We start from the raw sequence: 21462 nt of genomic DNA, 5'->3' as shown, positions 1-21462 counted from the left end.
TCTACAACCACAGCAGCGCAGGATCTGAGCCACATCTGCAACCTACACCACAGCTCATGGTAATGCCGGATCCTTAACCCGCTGACTGAGGCCAGGGGATCGAACATGTGTCCTCATGGATACTAGTCGGGATTGTTAGCACTAAGCCAGGACAGGACTCCAAATACAGCAGTTTTAAGTGGCAGTAGTCTCGCAGAATTATTTAGTTCCATCTGGCATTTCTCTTTATTATTTAAATTTTTTATTTGGCTAAAATGCTATTTATTCTATATATAGCAGGAGTTACTGTGCCTCAAAAACTGAATATTTTTCTGGTAATAGATATTGTGTTACTGGTGTGTTTCTTTGAAGATTATGCTAAGTCCAAATAAAACAATGACCTTAATTTCAGGGCACTTCAGAGGACAATTTTCAGGCTGAAAATGAACATCTATTCTATCCTCCCCCAAAGTTATTTAAACAAACAAGTCTCTAAAGTTCTTTTGTGTTTAAGTTAATTATTAGGTTTTAACATGTAACAGAATACTAGGCAGTTTTAGGTCTAGAGAAGACATTTCAAGTATTCTAGTTGAACAGAACTTCTGAGTATTTTTGTTGAATGATCTGTCTTTACAGAAGAAACCACAGTCCTAGAACAATGAAGGAATAAGCCCAAGCCCTCAGGAGATTGACTGGCTTGCCTGAGGGCATCTAGAAAGGAAGGCAGAAAAGACACTGGTGTCTAGATGGCCACTTGTTCATTTAATTTAAAAAAATTTTTATCACAAAGTTAAGATCAAACATGCTTTGCCACATGAGCCATTTTAAGGACGGAAAATTTGGAGTATTTTTCTTCTACATTTGAATTTAGGCGAAATATTAGAGCTCGGTTTCAAAACGTTTTTATATTAGCAGGGCTGTTCTACTAGAAATGTTCACTTGGACAGTTGGAACTGAGGTGATCCTAATGGTCGGGGCGGTTGGTGTGTGTTTGTTTCCCAGGTGTGGCTTTGCTGCCCTTCGTGGATGAGCGAAGACTGCGAGCTGCCCTGGAAGAGGTGTACCCAGACCTCACTCCTGAAGAGAGTAAGACTGACGCCCACCCAGCCTCCGTCTGAGTTTCCTTCTGAAATTAGATCTTTTTTTGTTTATTTATTTGTTTTTTGGCTGCATCTGAGGCATATGGAAATTCCTGGGCCAGGAATTGAATCCGAGCTGCCGCTGTGACCTGCACCACAGCTTTAGTAATGCTGGATCCTTAACCCACTGCGCTGGACTGGGGCTGGAACCTGCATCTCAATAGCAACCCGAGCCACCGCAGAGACAGTACCAGATCCTTAACCTGCTGTGTCACAGGGGCAACTCTGAACCTTTTTTTTTCGTTTGTCAGATTTTTCATAAAGGCATAAATCATTGATTTTACTTCTTTGTAACGGATTTACTTCTTTGTTATGGCATCTGTAAATTGTATAGTAATTAAATGAAAATTTTAAGTTATAAGTGTTTGTTTTCTCCATCTTTCTTCTTCCCTTCGTCCTTCCACACCCTGCAAATAACAATAACTGCTTGAAGGTTCAGTTGAGTCAAAAGCATTTGCTCTCAGAGTGCTAACTTGAAATGTTATTTTTCACAAAAATGGGATTTTGTCATTAATACTGATAGTTAAAATATTGGGAAATTTCAAGGCTGGGCTCAGCTGGGAAATTTATTTAACACTGGTATAAAAAAACCTATAGAAATGATTTCTCTATCAACCATCCTTAGAATAGTTTTGTTTCCAGATGAAACAGTTTTTTGTTTGTGTTTCCTCAGAGAATGTTTATATATCTTGTATATAAGAAATTGAGTTCTGTATAAATGAGGAAACGTTGACCCTTATCTTACAGTCCTATATTCAGATATCTTTTAGTTATTTTTTCTGATAATTATTGTTTTTGAAACTTTCTTGTCTTTTTTATTCTGTAAGATATATCACCTATTTAGGCCTATTATTGTTAAATTCGTTTTTCAAAAGCCTTATAATTAAATGTTTTAAATTTAGATGCTGCTTTTAATTTTGTTCTTATAAAAATTACTTTTGCAAATATAATTGTTTGATCTTTATTCTTTACTCCCCCCAGCCAGAAGAAACAGTCTTGGAGGAGATGTTTTATTTGTGGGGAAACATCACCCACTGCATGACTTCGTATTAGAGCTGTACAAAACAGGCTCCACAGAGGTATGAGCTGTTCCGTCATGACGTGTTTTTAGATAGTATATTTATTTGATTAATCAGGAATACACTTTTAAAATTTTGGTAAAATGTAAACAAAATTTACCATTTTAACCATTTTAAGTGTATAATTCTATGGCATTAAGACCATTCGCAGTGTTGTGTAACCATCACCACTGCCCATTTCCAAAACTTTTTCTTCTTCACAATCAGAAACACTGTCTCCATTAAACAGTGGTAAACAATACCTTTCCATCCTCCTCCTGATATATACCAGTATATCCTTGTGGTATATACCAGTACAAGTATATACCAGCCTCTGGTAACCTATCTTCTACTTTCTGACTCTATGAATATGCCTAATTTTCATTCCGCACATAAATCTCATCAGATAATATCTGTCCTCTTGTGTTTTTAAGGTTCAGCCTTTTTTTTTTTTTTTTGTCTTTTTAGGGCCACACCTGTGGTATATGGAGGTTCCCAGGCTAGGGGTCGAATTGGAGCTGTAGCTGCCAGCCTACGCCACAGCAGCGCAGGATCCAATCCACATCTGCAACCTACACTGCAGCTCATGTTAACACCGGATTCTTAACCTACTGAGCGAGACCAGGGACTGAACCTGCGTCCTCAGGGATAGTAGATTCATTTCTGCTCAGCCGTGACAGGAACTCCAAGGTTCAGCCATCTTGTGTCAGATTTTTCTTTCTTTTATATCTGAATAATGTTCCATGATGTGTATACATTATATTTTGTTTATCCACTCATCCATTGTTGGTAACTTGAATTGTTTGGGAACTTGAATTGTTGAATTTTTGGGAGCTTGAATTGAACTGTTAAGGATGGTGCTTCTGTGAACATTGAACACCAGTGTATGTTTGAGTTCTGGCTTTTCATTCTTTGGGTCTGTAATCAGGAATGTATTTTTCCATAGTCAGTGGACGTACCACCTGAACTATGTCACGGGATTCAAGGAAAGTTTTCTTTGGATGAAGAAGCCATTCTTCCTGATCAGTAAGCATTCATTTGTGTATAATACGGGGTGACTGGAAAGATGTTTAGTTAACATTTTTACTTTGTTGCCTAAATGTTTAATTTTCTAATAATAATGAGAAAGTAGTGAAAAACACAATAGAAAACCTCTGGACTGAAAAAAGACTTGGGCTCAAAGCCCAGTTCTTGAACTTAGTAGCTCTGTCACTTTGTACCAGGAGCTGTCTCAGGCACATAGGGTCACTAAAACACTATGAGACTATCCACAAAGTCAGAACTCTTTTCATAATACTAGGGTGTTATGATGGTGTTTGCTTTTCTTACTGTTTTCCTCTTGAGTGTATCCTGGAGTTGTCCAGAGGCTAAATGTGGTGCCATATCTCAAAATGGGTTGAATCAGAATCAGGTAATAGAATCTGCTGTTAAGATAGATATTAAGCCATATATTAAGGAAATTTAAAACAATGATATTCTTATTTGGTTTTGTTTTACTTTATAAAATGTAGGGGTTTTTTTTTTCCATTTAAAAACGTTATGTAAATTAATGTTTGCCTTATTACAAGGTTGTCCTACTAGGTTTTTTATAATACGTTTATTACTGTTATCTTTTTTTTTTTTGTCTTTTGTCTTTCTAGGGCCGTACCTGGGGCATATGGAGGTTGCCAGGCTAGGGATCTAATTGGAGCCATAGTTGCCGGCCACAGCAACACCAGATCCAAGCCACGTCTGCGACCTACACCACAACTCACAGCAACGCCAGATCCTTTAACCCACTGAGGGAGGCCAGGGATCGAATCTGCGTCCTCAAGGATACTAGTTGGATTCGTTTCTGCTGTGCCACGATGGGAACTCCCTATTTCTGTTATCTTTAAATTAGTTATTTCTTAAATGTCTTAGTTTTAATTTTCAGAAAGTAAATATTGGTAGATATAACCAACATAAACAGAAGCTCTTTGGCGTCCTTTATTGTTAGGAGTGTAAAAAGGTTCTAAGATCAGAGCTTGTGATCAACTGGAATTGCGGCTTGTAAAATACATGTTTCTTCATCTTTTCTAGATACTGTTGGGTGGTTTTCCAAAATGATTACACTGTTTTGTAATCTCTGTGTCAGTTTGTGAGAGATCTTGTTGTTCTCTATTCTTGCAAACTCTTGGGATTGTCACCACCTTAATTTTTGTCAGTCTGGTGGGTGCTTGTTGGGATCCTCTTGTGGTTGACAGTTGTATTTCTCTGATGACTAATAAACTTGAATACCATATGGTATATCTCTTAACTATTTGGTTTTTCTTATTTATGAAATACTCATACTGTTTTTCTATTCTTTTATCTGTTCCCCCATTCAATCTCCCTTTTTGGTGTGTAGGTATTCTTTACAAATTCTGATATAAGCCCTTTGCCCGTATTTGTTTTCTGTTAGTGAGGAAGAAAAGGTCCTTTTAAAAAGATATATATGATTTTATTGTTTTTGTTGGTGCACTTTTATGATTTCTGGTTCTTAAAGCCTAACAAACATAGCGACGTCTTGCTTCCACTCATCCAGAAGGTTACAGTTTACAAACAGATGGTTCTTCTCTTGTTTCTCCTCAGAGTAGTATGTTCTCCTGTTCCCATGTTAAGAGATCTGACACAGAACGGGACAATCAGGTAAGTTTCCCCAGATTCACGGCATTTGCCCAGAATACAGCTCTGAACTTGCAAATAAGTTTAAGAAGACCTCTGATTCAAGGGAAATGGCAGCTATTATTCCAGCAGTGCTTTGAGATTGGAGAGTCCCTGTGTTGCAAACCTCAGAGTAGAGCCTCTTGACTTTAAATTATGTATATTGTTAAGGTTACTGATTTAACAAGCTTGCTTCTCTGCTTTCTGGTTTCCCCTAACAACCTCTAATTCTTCCTGGATTAGAAAAGTGGGAGGTAGGAAGTAGGAGTTTCTAGGAGTGGTTTGCTGTGTGGGCACAGACAGTCTGCACTCTGGAGGCCCACAGAGCTTCACTGCATTGTAACAGGTTATTTTAATTATATTTAAAATCATGGCCTTGCAGAGTTTAAAAACAAAACTATTATGTGCTTTACTTTGGTTAAAATGAGATAGAATGAATTTGTGGAATTTTTTAATCAATCATTGATATAAACTTAAAGGGCTAATTTCTGCTGTCTGGAAAACTTATACTTCATTTCTTCAATGGTGACAGCATTTTTTATTGAGTATGTAAAATATGATTGTTTAGAAAAATGAGTCACCAAATTCACCACTCATTTGTGTAACTTATATATAATTACTAATTTTGATGAGGGTTTATTTTTGTTGTTTTCTTCAATCTTGAGAGTAGGGCAAACACATTCCAGGAATTCAAGGATTTTGTAAAAGCAATTTCTGAATACTCCCCTCCCATACATTCTTATTTCTCTTACTCTCAGAGAATATTTTGGATTTTACTTAGGTTTCTTATTGTCAAGTATAAGCATGTTTATTTTTATATCTTTTATGAATTTAGATAGCAACTGCCATTCTAGAAAGGCTTTTAGTTGAAGAAAACCATTGTGAATTTAGAAAATCTTTCTAGATTACTTGCTTTTATTTATCTTTACCCACAGTCTTTGTTTATCTTTGCACATAGCTTGTCCTGGCTCTTTGTCTTCAGGCTCTTCTGTTAAGGGCAGAGTTCAGAACTGTAAGCCAGGCTCTTCTGACCACTGCCGACAATCCAGCTCCAGCAGAGCCTGTGTGTTCCCTTGGTATTAGCCCTCGGGCTCAGTGCTCCCAGCTCAGCTTCAGACCAGTTACCGCTCCCGGTCCTTTCTGGATTTGTACATGTTTGCTCTGCTCCTCAGTTTCTTGGCATGACTTCAAGGGCCTGCCTTCCTGCCTTCTAGAAATAGTTAATTCTGTTTAACTTTCTAATTAGGATAGAGAGTTGCCCAAGGAAGAGTTAGAGAATTGACAAATCGTGGAGGTTTTTTTTGTGTGATGATGGTGATGGTGGTGGTGATTTCTAAGCCCGAAGGGGTCTTTATGATGTTGTTTGGTATCCACTCTTTTTACAAGATTATTACATTTATGCAACAAATCTCAGATCCAAGTGTATAGTCAGGTATATGCTGAATATATAGCTTCATGATAAAATTGACTTGAGTTGGTTTCCTAAGGATTCATGAAAGACTAGAGTTAACTCTTACCTTATGAGGTAATTTTCTCTGAGGGGTAATAATGTTGAGGCTGAGAGGCAGCTTACAGTAGTTTTGTGTGTGTTTATTTGTGTCAGGGCTGCTGTTTTTGTGTCCCAGTGTTGTTTTGTCTATTTATAAACAAAAAAATCTGAAAATGTAGCTTCCAGTGCCAGCTGCCTGCTATTTCTGTCCGTTTTGACTCCTGACACTTACCCCTTCTCTGTTTAGATGCATCTGGAATTATAGTCCATATTTGAGAAGTTGTTTCCTCAAGTTGACTTTAGGTGATTCTTGCCATCATTTTAGGTCTTACCTGTAGGGTTGAGAAAGTATATCTTAGAGGTATTTACATGTGTTACATTCATAGAAGGACCCTTAGAGAATATGGTTAGCTGTGACCTAGGATTTTTTTTGTCCAATTCTATTTCCATAAGTCATTCAACAGAGTAGTAATTTAACTTTGAATAGAACTGAGCCATCTCCCTTCATTCTGTTCTGCCTCCACCATTGGAATTTAGACATAGTATTTTTTCACTTTTAAAAATTATATTGAAGTATAGTTGATTTATAATGTGATAATTTCTGTTGTACAGCAAAGCGATTCAGTGTGTGTGTGTGTGTGTGTGTGTGTGTGTGTATCTCCATTCTTTTTTTAGATTCTTCTCCCGTATAAATTATCACAGAATATTGAGTTTGAGTTCCCTGTGTTCTACAGCAGGTCCCTGCTGACCATCCATTCCATATACAGTAGTGTGCATATGCCCATCCCACCCCTCAATCCATCCCTCCACTTCACCTGTCCTCTTTGGTAACCATAAGTTTGTTTTCAAACTCTTGTGAGTCTGTTTCTGTTTTGTAAGTAAGTTCATTTGTGTCATTATTTATTTATTTATTTTTTAGATTTCACATGTAAGTGATGAGATACTTGTCTTTCTCCATCTGACTTACTTCACTCAGTATGATGACCTCTAGGCCCACCTGTGGGCCTATTATTTCACTTCTTTTTTATGACTGAGTAATATTCCATTATGTATATGTGCCACATCTTCTTTTTCCTTTCTTCTGTCATAGACATTTAGGTTGCATCCATGTCTTAACTATTGTAAATAGTGCTCCAGTGAACATTGGGGTGCATGTATGTTTTTGAATTATAGTTTTCTCCAGATATATGCCCAGGACTGGGATTGTTGAATCATATGGTAGTTCTGTTCTTTGAGGAACCTCCATTCTATTCTCCATAGTGGTTATACCAATTTACATTCCTACTAACAGTGTAGGAGGGTTCCCTTTTCTCCACACCCTCTTCAACATTTATTGTTTGGAGAATTTTTGATGGTGGTACGTTATTATAGTTTTGATTTGCATTTCTCTTATAATTAGCAATGTTGAGCACCTTTTCATGTGCTTTTTGGCCCGTCTATATGTCTTCTTTGAAGAAATACCCATTTAGTAGATCTTTTGCCTGTTTTTTGATTGGGATTTTTTTTTTTTTTATATTGAGCTGCATGAGTTGTCTGTGTATTTTAGAGATTAATCCCTTTTCAGTTGCTTCATTTGCAGATATTTCAGCACTTCAATAAGTAGGAAAACTGGACAACTACATGTAAAAGTTTGAAATTAGAACATTCTCTATCGCCATACACAAAAGTAAACTCAAAATAGATTAAAGACCTAAATATAAGACTGGATTCTTTAAAACTCTTACAGAGGAAAACAGACAAAAACGCTCTTTGACATTGACATAAATTGCAGCAGTATCTTTTTGGACCCACCTCCTAGAGTAATGAAAGTAAAAACAAAGATAAACAAATAGGACTTAATTAAACTTAAAAAGAAAATTTTGCAAAGAAAATCATAAAACAAAAAGAGAACCTACAGAATGGGAGAAGATATTTGCAAACAAATAGACATAGTAGTTTTAGAATAATTCTTTGTGATTTTTAAATATATAAAACCTGTATGTAGGTTTAAAATTACAAAAAAGTTATGTTCATGTTGCAGCAGCACAATTTTCTGTTGATCTGGAGTAGTAGACACACACACATACCCATCTGTCTCACCTGAGTCTCTGAGCACACTGACCTTTTGTCCTGCACACCTCTCCACTCTCCTTGTCGTCTCTCATTCTCACCCTGGACCAGAGTGCCAGACCTAGGATCTCTGGATCCTCACTCCACAGATCACCACTGCTCTGGAATATTTTGTTCTTTCCAATTATTGTTCATATCTGGTTTTTCCCAGGGAGCCTGTTTTGCACTTTTTCTGATTGCTGTAGTGGTCTCCCAGCTGATTTTTTTTTTTACTTCCACTTTCCTTGTCTCATCTTTCTTAAACACTGCTGCCCCTCAGAGATCTCCATTCTTCCCATAATTCGGCAGAGCCATAGCTCTTTGCCCATACCCCCATCGCCCCTCCTTGCCATCAGGCTGGTCCCTTCCATGTCCCACTGATCTCTTTTGTAGCTCACTCTTCCTTGCTTCTCTTTTCTTCTCAGAGGTAATCTGTGATTTACATAATCTTTAGAGAGTTTATTTTCATTAGTGGCACGGTCAGGTTTCTCTTTTTCTCTTATGGCACCTGGCATCCTTCTAAACCTAGGCAAAAGCTCGGTTGTTTGTGGTGTTGGAATCTGTGTTTGCCAAGGTCTTCTAAAAACCCAGACTGTTTTTTTTTGTTTTTTTTTTCCTTTTTTTGCGATAGAAAGGCATTCCCATGTGGCTCGACAGGTTAAGGATCCAGTGTTATCACTGCTGTGGCACAGGTTCGATCCTTGGCTCAGGAACGTCTGCATGTTATGGGTGTGGCCAAAGGGAAAATTTAAAAAAAAAAAAAAAAAAAAGGAAGCCAGACTGAACTCTTCAGAGAACTGTTACTGAAACTTTTGTGTATTCACTTTTGGATGGATCAGGCAAGGGACAGAATGTTTTATCTCTTTGAGGATTTTGATATGACCAGTACTGTGGTGTTTGTAAGACTCATGGTGGGAAAGCAGGTAGCTTGAAACCCAAAGCCCGAAGAAGTGGGAGGCCATGGAATCAGGAACAGATTTGATGGTTGAAAACATTTGGGAGAATTAAACTATACACAGGTGTAGCTGTGGCAACGCCACATCCTTAACCCACTGTGCCAGGCCAGGGATCAAACCTACATCCCAGTGCTCCAGAGATGCCGCTGATCCCATTGCGCCACAACAGCAATTCCAGAAGAATCAAACTTTTGCTGCCTATAATCCTTCATAGGACACTGAGCTGGTTAACTTCTTCTGAGAGAATGTCAGAAAAGGCATCTTAAGTCCTATAAACTCTTTAAGTCCTTTAAAATGTCAAGTAATACGAATCATGACGCTTCCCTTGCAAGAACAGTTTGCATTGATATGCTGATTAAGCATTAATTATGGGATGTATCGGGGAAGGGTAAAAATAAAACTTGATATTTGGTGTTTTCCACTTTCATTGTGAAGTGTGCTAACACTCTATGATAGTACTTAAAATACATATCTAAGGATAATTCTCAAAGCAAATGCAGTTGGAAAAGGTGTTATACATTCTGGTTTTTTTTTATTGAGACTTGTCTGTGGTATTTTCTTCTTACAACTAGTATTTAAAGTGCTACTTGTGATAACAAATAAAAGCACTATTCAGTTTCCTTCCTTTCAGTTATGCTTAGGTTTTAAATTTTTGTTTTGTCCTCAGTGTGTTTATGAAGACAATAAAATAATAGAGAGGTTACTAATCAAGGAAGGGATCTGAAATGCAGTCCCTTGTCAGAGCTGGTATGTTGGATAGAAGCTTACGCTGGCTGAGTCTGCACAGTTCCACCTGGAGAAGTGGTTAAAAACCCAACATAGTGTGGCTTTGACCCTGGCCTCGCTCAGTGGGTTAAGGATCTGGCGTTGCGGTAAGCTGCAGCCTAGGTCACAGGTGGAACTTGGATCTGGTGTTGCCGTGGTTGTGGTGTAGACTGCAGCTATAGCTCTGCTTTGACCCCCTAACCCGGGAGCTTCCATATATACTACAGGTGCAGCCTTAAAAAGAAAAAAATAAAAACTTCTTTGTTCACCAAACAGTATAAATCAAAACCTAATTCTCTGACCTCAGCCAGGCAGCCTGTTGAGTTCAGAAGCTGTTCTGTTAGCACATCTCTTCTGTCACGGTGCTTCTGGCTGTCTCAGTATTGCTGCTTTCCCTCTCCTGATTAACTCCCCACAATTATTGCCTTTTATTTCTGGTGGTGGAAATTTCTCAGAGTAATTTGTATTTTTTCACCTTTATTATTTCCATTATTTTTATTCATATATTTTAGTATAATAAAATGGTTTATGTTATTTTCAGTGTTCCTGTAAGAATTTGAATTACATAAAACTTTTCTGGGAAAAAAAAACTCCTGCTGTGGTGCAACTGTAGCTCAAATTCCGTCTCTGCCCTGGGAACTTCCATATGCTGCAGGTGTGGCCAAAAAAGAAAAAAGAAAAAAAAAAAAAAAAAGGAGTTCCCATTGTGGCTCAGTGATAACGAACTCGACTAGTATCCATGAGGATGTAGGTTTGATCCCTGGCCCCACTCAGTGGGTGAAGGATCTGGCATTGCCCTGAGCTATGGTATAGGTTGCAGACAAGGGTCGGATCTGGTGGTGTTGTGGCTGTGCGTTAGCTGGCAGCTGTAGTTCTGATTCACCCCCTATCCTGGGAACTTCCATATAACATGGGTGTGGCCCGAAAAAGAAAAAAAGAAAAAAAAAAAAGAAACTTTGAAAGCTTGGATCCAAGTAAAAAATTACCTTTTGGGTCTTTGGCTAAGGGATTCCTGCCTAAGTCCTAAACTGTTAGGAAGTTTAAGTTGTGACTGATGTTATCACATTGGAAAAGTACAGTAGAGTTGTCTTTAGCTTCTTTTGTTATTTTAATTTCAAAAAACGTAGTAGTTCTTAGTATATGCATTTTGGGGAACAAATTAAAACATTAAAAATCTCTGAACCAGTGAGAGCATAACTCTTTTCAGAGAGAGAACAAGTCTTCAAACTGTCCTCAAGGATCTAAGGGAAAAGAAGGTGTTCCTCTTTCAGATCTTAAGTAGTGTCCCTTGTCCCTTCAGTAGGGACCTCCAGACTTATTTTTAGATACTCCCGCTCTGTCCCCTGATGGCTAGTCTTCTGATGGCTTGCGCCATGTTAAGCACATAGGTCTCTCTGTTGAGTGCAGCGTGAGGGGAAGTGGGACAGATCTTAGAGATTGTTCTAGTAGCTTGGAAACTTTTTCCCTTTCAGAGCATGAGTGGGAATAATGGAATTTTAAAGCAATTTTATTGAGGAACAGTTGATATATGATAAACTGTACATTTTTGATGAATAAATGGATTTGCTTTCCCAAACATTAATTTCAGCTGTCTTATCAAACCTCATTGTTGTTCAGGAGATGATCCCTGTGACCTGGGACTCTCTCTTCTCCCTAGGAGCTTGTTCCTTGGCTGTTTCCTTTCTTTGGTAGGTCAGGTCTTTCTGTGCATGACTTGCGGATGACTTGTGCGGTGACCTACTCCTGCTTCTCTGCGCCTTCTCACTATGTGCTGCGGCTGGCCGTTCATTCTGGATTGCATCTCGGGTTGCCTTTACTCTCTGACAGCTTGAAGTAGCCTCGCTGTGGCCAGAACAAGCCCTTCCTGTCAACATTCCAGCTCAGCCAGCCCATCTTACTGCCCACCTCTGTGCACATCCTATTTCATTTCCATTCAGCCCTTCTCACTGGGGGGGTCTCACCTGAGAACCCAGAAAGAGAACTTAGAACATTTGATTTGCTGCCTGTAATGAGCCAGTTTGTGTCCTGTGCCTTTAGAACGGTGCTAGTTCTGTATCTTCCTCGGGAGACTTGAGAACCTAGTGACTCATCATTTTTTGTGGGGCTCGTTATTTCTCTCTGACCCCCATTGAAAAGGCTGCCCCAGTTCAACTCGGCCGCTCCTTGTTCGTGGGACCCCTTTCCATGTCTTTGCTCCAGCTATTTCCTCTGCCCTCCTCCACCAGTCCTGACCCACCTTTAGTCATAGCCCATTGGGTGATGTTATCCTTGGTCCCAGATCCAAGATCCCCGATCCTCCGTACACACACATTTTACCCACATGTACAAGGACGGGTGCGTGGAAGGCATGTACACACACATGCTTTGATTCACCATCTTTCCTGTGTCTGCTGTTGACTTTTTTCCTTATTGAACTGGTATGAAACATTGCTTGTTTATTTCCAGTATTGGAAGAGGGGGAAGGTTCGATGCCTGGTCAGTGTTTGTGCTCCACTCCCACCCTGAGACTGTGTGTGCAGTGGGCAGTCTGAAAATGTGTTGAGTAAATTGCCCAAAAGGTCTGCTTGCACTAAGATAACTGCTTTGAGATACTTTAATTGCAAACCTTGCTTTGTTATCAGTTTTCTGTCTTTACTTTGTATCCCTAAACATTTCACACTGCCTGTCCCGCCTGGCCCTGTGCTAAGCCATCTTGAGTAGAGAACATTTGAGGGAGAGACAGTTGCCACATGAAGAGTGAGTTATAAGAGGAGCAGATTGAATTAGGTGGAATGTTGTTCAGCTGTTCTTGACCACCTTGTGTCTTTATTGTACATGAAGCTGTTTTTGTGTACTTAAAAATACACAGTAAATCCTGCAACAAACATTTCTCTGTCATTAAGTGGCAGTAGTTAAAGAGAAAAAAAACTGCTCTCTAAAATGTTAACCAGTTCAAGAAAGCCTTTTTAAACTGATTGCAACTCGAATCTATAATCTTGGGAAGATTTTTGAGAAAATAGTGAAAAAGCACAAAGAAGGAAATGAAAGGTTAATCGTACACATAACCTTATGATGAATGTATGTCTAGACTGTTGTGTGTGTATTTTTCCCACGACATTAAGGATTTTGTTACATTTCAAAAAATACTGAGGATACCATTTTTTAGAAAGAACCATAGTTTCTTTAACCAGTTCAGTATTATTTATACACTTAGGTTTTACAGTTTTTCAACATTATGAATAGTGATGTTATGAGTATCCAGTATAAACCAGGTGCATATCCGGAGTCCTCGAAGAGGCATTGCTGTGTCAGAAGGTAGACTCATGTGCTTACCAATCTTTGGGAGACACACACACACACACACACACACACACACATACACATACACACACACACACCCACCCACCAGAAAGGAAGTTTGACTTAGCTTGTTAAAAGTCTCATTGTGCAGCCTTTGTGTATTTTTAAGTTGTGGCTATTATATTCTCACAGAAAAACGCATTAGTAGAGCAGGATATGGGCTTCCAACTGGGAGGTTTAATGTCCCCCCCCCCCCACAGATTATTTGTGTTCATTTTCCTGATTTTGCAAATGTTTCTTTTGGTGTTTGCATCCTTGTTGCAACAATAGCTGATCTTCCCTAAGACCTAGAGGGATAATGGTTGACAAAATGAAAGGTGTCTGTTAAGTTTTGTTGTCGTGACTCTCTTGGCCCTGTCTCTGATGTCATGCTGGCATTTCTCAGGAGTTGGGTGGGCAATGTCTGCTGTTTCTCTGTGATCACCTACAGTTTGTTAGAACATAGCTCTTCCACAGAAAGTTGCCTGAGGCCCATCCTAGGAACCAGCAGTGGTTTGGTGAGGAAGATATTTAGCCATTTGGCAGTTGGGCATGATTTATTTATTACTAAAGTAATTTTGGAGAATACTTTTGAATTTTAGTTATTCCGTTAAAAGATCAAAAGTCCCTCAGTTTACATGGTAGTTAAGCTAGGCAAGTCCAGTGACATCATTAAATTGTGTATTGTTCTCTTCTAGTATTAATTTTAAAGACCCACAGTTTGCTGAAGATTACATTTTCAAAGCCGTAATGCTTCCAGGAGCAAGGTAATTAACAACTCAGTTATAAAACATAAACTCTAGGTGTCTTTTGTATGAACATTGTTCATCCCTATAGCTAAATATTGTATTTTTCAAATACTTAGAAAACCTGCACCAGTGCTGAAACCTGGCGACTGGGAGAAATCCAGCAATGGGAGGCAGTGGAAGCCCCAGCTCGGCTTCAACCGGGACCGGCGGCCCGTCCACCTGGATCCTTCAGCCTTTAGGACTTTGGGGTGAGTGGTAGCTTTCTATTTGTGTATATTTGCTTTTTCTGAATCTTCCACAAAGCATTAAGTCAGCATTTATGCCACAAATATTTGAGACCATTAAATACTACTATTTTGTGGGTATTTTAATGACTTTGATACTTTTCTGCTTTTTCTTTTTTTTTTTTAATTCATTTCTCTTTGGCTTACTATTGCTTTGTGTTGCTTGAGAATTCCATTATTTTCTCTTTAAGAGATTTTGCTATCCTTCTGACCAGTTATTTCAAAAGAATAAGACTTTTTTCTACCCTCAGGAAAATGTTAGCCAAATTAACATCTGGCAGGGGCTCTGTTTAAGTGTCACCAGGACCTCAGTGCCCACAGAGCCACCAGCTCCTTGAGTTTTGCCCAACCCATTGCTCGAGCAGCAGTGCCTCACTGTTGGCTTGAGTTTGCATTTTTGGCCTGTTAGTGAGATCACATCTATTTTAATATGTCTGCTGGTCATTTGTATTTCTTCTTACATGAATTTCTGTTTTTTCATCCTTTGTCCTTACTAGCCATTGAATTCTTTTTCCTCACTATAGAGACAACTATACATAAAACAGCATGTAAAACTGGGATAAATCAATGTTCTGGGGCAAATATTAATGAATTATTGTTTCTGAATTGATGTTAACTCATAAATAGATTTTCCCAGTTCATAGGAAGATTCAGGGCGGGCTTTAGGCAGTAGGTTAGCATCCACAGCATATATTTCATACAGTGACTAGTAAGGGAGAGTGTGACACAGCAGTTAAGGTCACAGACTTTGGATCCTAAAGGCCTGGATTCAGATGCCTTGTCTTACCACTTGATATTTTTGTTCAAGTCACTCTTGCCGCTCTGTGCCTCTGTTTCCTGTGTGAAACATGGGGATAATGTTATACCTACTTCATGAGGTTGTTGTAGGGATTAACTGCTTATGAGAGTTTCTTTTTTTGTTGTTGTTGTTGTCTTTTCAGGGCCACACTCTCGGCATTGGAGGTTCCCAGGCTAGGGGTCCAGTTGGAGCTGTAGCCACTGGCCTACGCCACAGCCACAACAACGTGGGATCTGAGCCGCATCTGTGACCTACACCGTAGCTCACAGCAACACCGGATCCGTAACCCACTGAGCAAAGCCAGGGATCGAACCTGCCACTTCATGGTTCCTAGTTGGATTCATTTTCCCTGTGCCGAGATGGGAATTCTGAGAGTTTGTAAACACTGTATAAATGTTGGCTGTAATTGTGGTTGGTTGTTTTAGAAGTCTATATTTTTAATAGTAAAAGAAATACAACTCATAGCTTTTTTGAATTATTTCAGCCATGTTGGAAAACAGAACAGAAATACCTCTGAAAAGAGTCTTATGTTCTAAAGATACTCTGAATTTTTTTTTCTCTATTTTTTGGTGGAAATTCCCTGGCTAGGGATCAAACCCTCACCACAGCTGCATCCTGAGCTGCTACAGTGACAGTGATAGAGATCCTTAACCTGCTGTGCCACAAGAGAACCCCCTACTCTGAACTTTTGATCCTGATTCTTAATTCTTGGAATTTATCGTGAGAAAATAATTTTAGAGGAGCCTGGTTATATGCCCAGGACTCTAAATGTTGTTATCTGTACTACTAATACTAAATGAAAGGACTGATTTAGTAAAATAGGAGACATCGACATGTAAATATTCTCTAGGTATACATGTCACACTGAGGAAGACTGTAAAAGATCTAGGAAATGTTTGACATAGTAAATTGAAAATTGTAAGATATAGAGTAGTAGTATATATACCCGTGAAAGCTCTGGGGTTGGTGCACTGTACCCTCTGAGGAGATGAAAATCGGCTTATCATCGCTCTCTGCAACCATGGATTGTGGAGTACCCTAGTATTTACTGCTGAGAACAATCCACCCATAAATGGCCCTGCACAGTTCAAACCTACGGTGTTCGAATAGAAACAACAACAGCCTGAGCCTTTAAGGATAAAACTAAATATAAAGCAAAAAAAGAGAAATAGACCAATTATTTTTTGCATAAAGTAATTAATATTTACATGATTATCAAGAATTTTGATGTGACAAATGAACACTTGCTGTCACATTATCAGGTGCTGTTTTGAACTTGTGTTCATTAAAATATTTTAAGTTTGCATTATCTTAATACAGCTCTGGCGGCTGCCAGCACTTGTTTAAGTAGTGTCAACCATGATGTGATGATGGATAGATGTGTATATCATTCTCTTCTGGCTGGGGGTTCCTTTTGTAGCCATGTTATGCCGAGAGGCTCAGGACCTGGCGTTTACGGTAATGCTGCACCACCACCTGCAACTTACCAGGGAAACTTGTACAGGCCCCTGCTGAGAGGACAAACCCAGATTCCAAAGCTTATGTCAAGTAAGTTTTCACTGGTTGGTTATTTTCCATGCTAACTTGAATACCATAACAAAGGATGGTTTCTGATCGTTATTACTAAAAAGAGTGATTGTGTCAGTGCAGAGATAGTTGACTTAAAAACATAATATTTCAAAGAATTATAAGAGAATACTTCATTCAGTCTTTGAGATTTGGGGTGGGGGGAGCATGCTCAAGGCATGCGGAAGTTCCCAGATCAGGGATCCACGCCTTGCCACAGCAGCAACCCAAGCCACTACAGCGCCAGTGCCAGATCCTTAACCCATTGTGCCACAGGAGAACTCCTCAGATATTTTTATCTTACCTATATATAGTTAATTGAGTAAAATAAATTTGATTTCTTACTTTCATTTATAAATCTGCTTCTGAATGAACATAGGTATGAGGTATGTGAAACAAACTGCTTTTATTTCATTCATACAAGTAGTGGGGCAATTAAATACAATAGATATGTGATTGGAACCACTTAATTACTTGGAGGACAAAAATATCTCTTTCTTGATCCAAATTATATCTCAGTAGCTACCTGACATAAAGACAGGCATTACAGTAGTTAAAACTATGCCTCTAACCTGTGATTAGTGTAGACGATGGCCTTTCCCTGACCCCATATAACTTGTTTTGTGGACAGAAATGGATCAGAAATGTTAACCATAAAAATATAAACTACATGACCCCATATAACTTGTTTTGTGGACAGAAATGGATCAGAAATGTTAACCATAAAAATATAAACTACATGACATTTGGATTGCTGTGGAAGTGAGAGAAAGAGTTGGATGTTAGGTTTCACAGATTTTGTATTTATTTTACTTTTTTATTTTACTTTTTTTAGGGCTGCAGGTGCGGCATGTGGAAGTTCCCAGGTTAGGGGTTAAATCGGAGCTACAGCCCCCGGCCCTACGCCACAGCCACATCAACTCCGGATCCTTAACCCACTGAGCAAGACTAGGGATCAAACCCACATCCTCATGGATACTGGTCAGATTCGTAAACTGCCAAGCCACAATGGGAACTCCTGTATTAATTTTAAAGTGTTCTTCATTTTATGCTATGTTTGAGCTCCATGGCTATGCCTATTTTCAAGAAAGCATGTGTCATGGGCCAAGTGCTCAAAACCGCTGAATACTTTGCTTCTCTGTTTCTCTTGCCTGGTTACTGCCCAAGGAGTCACCCCCTGCCTGGTGAGGGAGGAGACAGTGTGGCAAGATGCTAACGTTTGTTAAATCCAAGTGTCATTCATTTAAGTTTTTTTCTGAATGTTTCAAATAGTTCATAAAAATTAAATTAAAAAAAAAAAGATGGAGGACGACTGTATTGCAGGGAACCCTCAGAACTCTTTAAACCAAAGTTATACCTATCAGAGAAAGAACCAGATAAAGTGATGATTGTTGGGCTATGTACTTAGCACTGTTTTTATGCTAATTTAGGTAGAAAATCATTTTTAACCTGAAGCCCTATAAGAAATGAGTTCTGGGAGTTCCTTCTGTGGTACAGGAGGTTAAGGAACCAGTGTTGCTGCAGCTGTGGCACAGGTCACAGCTGCCACTTGGATTTAATCCCTAGCCCAGGAACTTCCATATGCCACGGCAGCATCTAGAAGAATGAAATGAGTTTTGACGATCTCCTTCTCTCAGGGTTTTGTGTTCACTTGATTTGTGTCTGTGTGTCTCTCTGTGTGGCTTAATGACACTGAATCAAGCGTTGTGAGACTCTGTCACAAAACTTGTGGACTTCAGCAGTTTCACTCTGTTTACTGAGGGAAGTACAGAGTTGAATCAGAACCTCTGGGAGATGCATGTGGTGCAGTGGTTCACTTAGCTGCTTCCCCCTGCCCCCAGATTTAACAAGTAGCATTTCTGAGTATTTCCGTTCATGTATGTGGAATATGTATCAAGCCATCACATTAACAGAGGGGTCTAATCACTTTGAAAGAGCTCTCACCATTGAATGGTGAGAGCTTGTCAAGTTCATTGTTAAACCAGCTGTTTATTCACACGTTCCCTATCACTTCCTTTTTTCTTAGGGCTCTTTGCCATTTACTTCTAACCCATAATGGTGTCACAGCTTCCACATGGGGGAGGGGGGATGAGCTGCAGATGCCAGAGCCAGGTATAATCTCTGTGGATTAGTTTAGCCAGGACTTCTCAAGACAGTGGTGCCTGGAGATTTCCAAGGCACCGGAAATAAGGCTTTACATCAAGAAATCTTTCCGAAGTTCAAGTAGCAGAGGTGAAAGCACACGCTCTGTGCTGAGCACCTTCCTTCCATTTGATGTTAACTAAGGTCATCTTCCGCCTGCTCCCATCATAGTTTATCCTGGACATCTCACTTAAAACTTCGTGAAAGCTTGATTAAAACTTAAATTGATTTATTTTAAATTCATAAATTTTATTAGGATGGAATATTCTATTAATATCTACTAAGTCCACCTGATCTAATGTGTTATTTAAGGCCTTGTTTCCTTATTGATTTTCTGTCTGTCTGATCTGTCCATTGCTGTAAGTGGAGTGTTAAAAGTCCCCCACTATTATTGTGTTAGCGTTGTTTTCCCTCTAAGGCTGTTGCCTTATATATTGAGGTGCTCCTCTGTTGGGTGTGTATATATTTACAACTGTTACATCTTCTTCTTGGATTGATCTTTGATCATTGCGTAATGCCCTTCTTTCTCTCTTGTAACGTTGTTTAAGGTTTATTTTGTCTGACATGAGTATTTGCTACTCCAGCTTTTTGATTACCGTTTGCATGAAATATCTTCTTCCATTCTCTCACATTCAGTTTGCAGGTGTCCCTAGAACTGAAGAGGGTCTCTGGAAGACAGTGTATATGTGGGTCTTGTTTTTGTATCCATTCAGCCAGTCTTTGTCTTTTGGTTGGGGCATTTAGTCCATTTACATTTAAGGTAATTATTGATACGTATGTTCTTACTGCCATTTTGTTAATTGTTTTGGATTTGTTTTTGTTGGTCTTTTTTCTTCCCTTGTTCTCTTATCCTGTGGTTTGATGGCTATCTTTAGTGTGGTGTTGGGATTGCTTTTTCTTATTTGTGTGTTTATCTTTTGTTGATTTTTGGCTTGCGGTTTACCATGGGGTTTTGATATAGGGGTCTGTATACACACACACACAAACACAAACACACAAGATTGTTTTAAGTTGTTGGTCTCTTAATTGCAAATGTATCTCCAGTATTCTGCAGTATTCTACCCTCCTCTTCTCTCAGTTTCTGGTTTTGGTAGCATATTTATGTGTGAATGATTTCCTACCTTTACTGTTTGTTTGCTTTTACCAGTAAGCTTTCTAATTTGTAATTTTCTCGTAATTCATAAATTATATTAATATATTATGGGTTTGATGTGTTTGCTGTTTTTTTTTCAAATATGCAACAAAATGAATACAGCCACCAAAAAAAACCAAACTTGTTCATGGACTCTCCCCTGCCCCCCGCCACCAAAATCATCTTCTATACCACCTGTGATATGTGCCACACTTTGGGAAACGTTGCCTAGACCAGTGGATCTTACCAAGGGAGCATAGACCCATTTGAGAATCTGTAAAAGCCATGGACTGCCTTCCCAGAAAATCACTCAGGTGGGATTCATGTAAATCCAGGTACTATATCTGCGGTCCCCCTCCACCCTGCAGGATCCTGCCCCAACAGTAAATGAAAGAAAAGAGAATGTTCTTTTACTTATCAAAGTCCTACCAGAGGTAAAGAACTTTGTATCTTCAAGACTACAGTTCTGTAGTTCTTAGTTTGCCCTCTTTGTAAACAGACGACTCTTGTCAGTATCTGGGCATTCTATTTCAAGTTGTGGGATTCCCTCTTCCCTTTTATTACTTTGATTCTTCACTTGCCATTTTTATATCTCTTATCAGGTAAAATTTGTTTATACTTACAAAGAAACGTTGATTAGAATCTGATCCAGTTAGAATCTCTTTAATTACCTCATTAAAAAATAGGAAATTTGTTAAGTAGGTCTTGACTTTGAGCAAGAAATAAGTGGCCCTGTCTGCCTGGTGACTTGTAAACATTGAGTCACCTGGGGATTAGTGCTAGGACTCTCATTATATTTTTTTTTGTCTTTTTTGTCTTTTTGTTGTTGTTGTTGCTGTTGTTGTTGTTGTTGCTATTTCTTGGGCCACTCCCACGGCATATGGAGGTTCCCAGGCTAGGGGTCGAATTGGAGCTGTAGCCACCGGCCTACGCCAGAGCCACAGCAACTCGGGATCCGAGCCAAGTCTGCAACCTACACCACAGCTCACGGCAACGCCGGATCGTTAACCCACTGAGTAAGGGCAGGGACCGAACCCGAAACCTCATGGTTCCTAGTCGGATTCGTTAACCACTGCACCACGACGGGAACTCCCTCTCATTATATTTAAAAACAAGAGGGTGGGGATGGGAGGAGTGAAAAAGTTTATGGATGTGAAATTTAGATCGAGCCAACAAGGGGGAATTTGGAATAGTCCAGGCTGAGAGAAAATAATGAGCTTGAGTACATTGCAGTAGTTGGGTGGTAGTTATTAAGGTTAGAATACAAAATTAGTTGGAGAGCACACATTAGAACTGATTAGAGGTGGGCAGGCTTTTTTTTTTTCTTTTTTTTT

At 39.2% G+C, this 21462-nt stretch overlaps 1 protein-coding gene across 2 annotated transcripts in view; it reads left to right on the top strand.

Annotated features, from left to right (window-relative positions):
- The window catches only part of XRN2 (5'-3' exoribonuclease 2), an 87247-nt gene that overhangs the window by 48381 nt on the left and 17404 nt on the right, over positions 1-21462 (top strand). The window contains exons 21-27 of one of the 2 annotated variants that reach the window (XM_047771588.1): positions 982-1065; positions 2100-2197; positions 3123-3202; positions 4769-4825; positions 14155-14223; positions 14322-14453; positions 16709-16836. In XM_047771588.1, the coding sequence (XP_047627544.1) occupies positions 982-1065; positions 2100-2197; positions 3123-3202; positions 4769-4825; positions 14155-14223; positions 14322-14453; positions 16709-16836 (648 nt within the window). The remainder of the gene's footprint in view (positions 1-981; positions 1066-2099; positions 2198-3122; positions 3203-4768; positions 4826-14154; positions 14224-14321; positions 14454-16708; positions 16837-21462) is intronic. The other variant, XM_047771590.1, reaches the window with a different exon arrangement.

Source organism: Phacochoerus africanus, chromosome 3 (assembly GCF_016906955.1).
Source record: "Phacochoerus africanus isolate WHEZ1 chromosome 3, ROS_Pafr_v1, whole genome shotgun sequence".
In the NCBI taxonomy this organism is placed as follows: domain Eukaryota; kingdom Metazoa; phylum Chordata; class Mammalia; order Artiodactyla; family Suidae; genus Phacochoerus; species Phacochoerus africanus.
The sequence above is the reverse complement of the archived record's forward strand: the minus strand, read 5'-3'. Positions and strand labels throughout refer to the sequence as shown.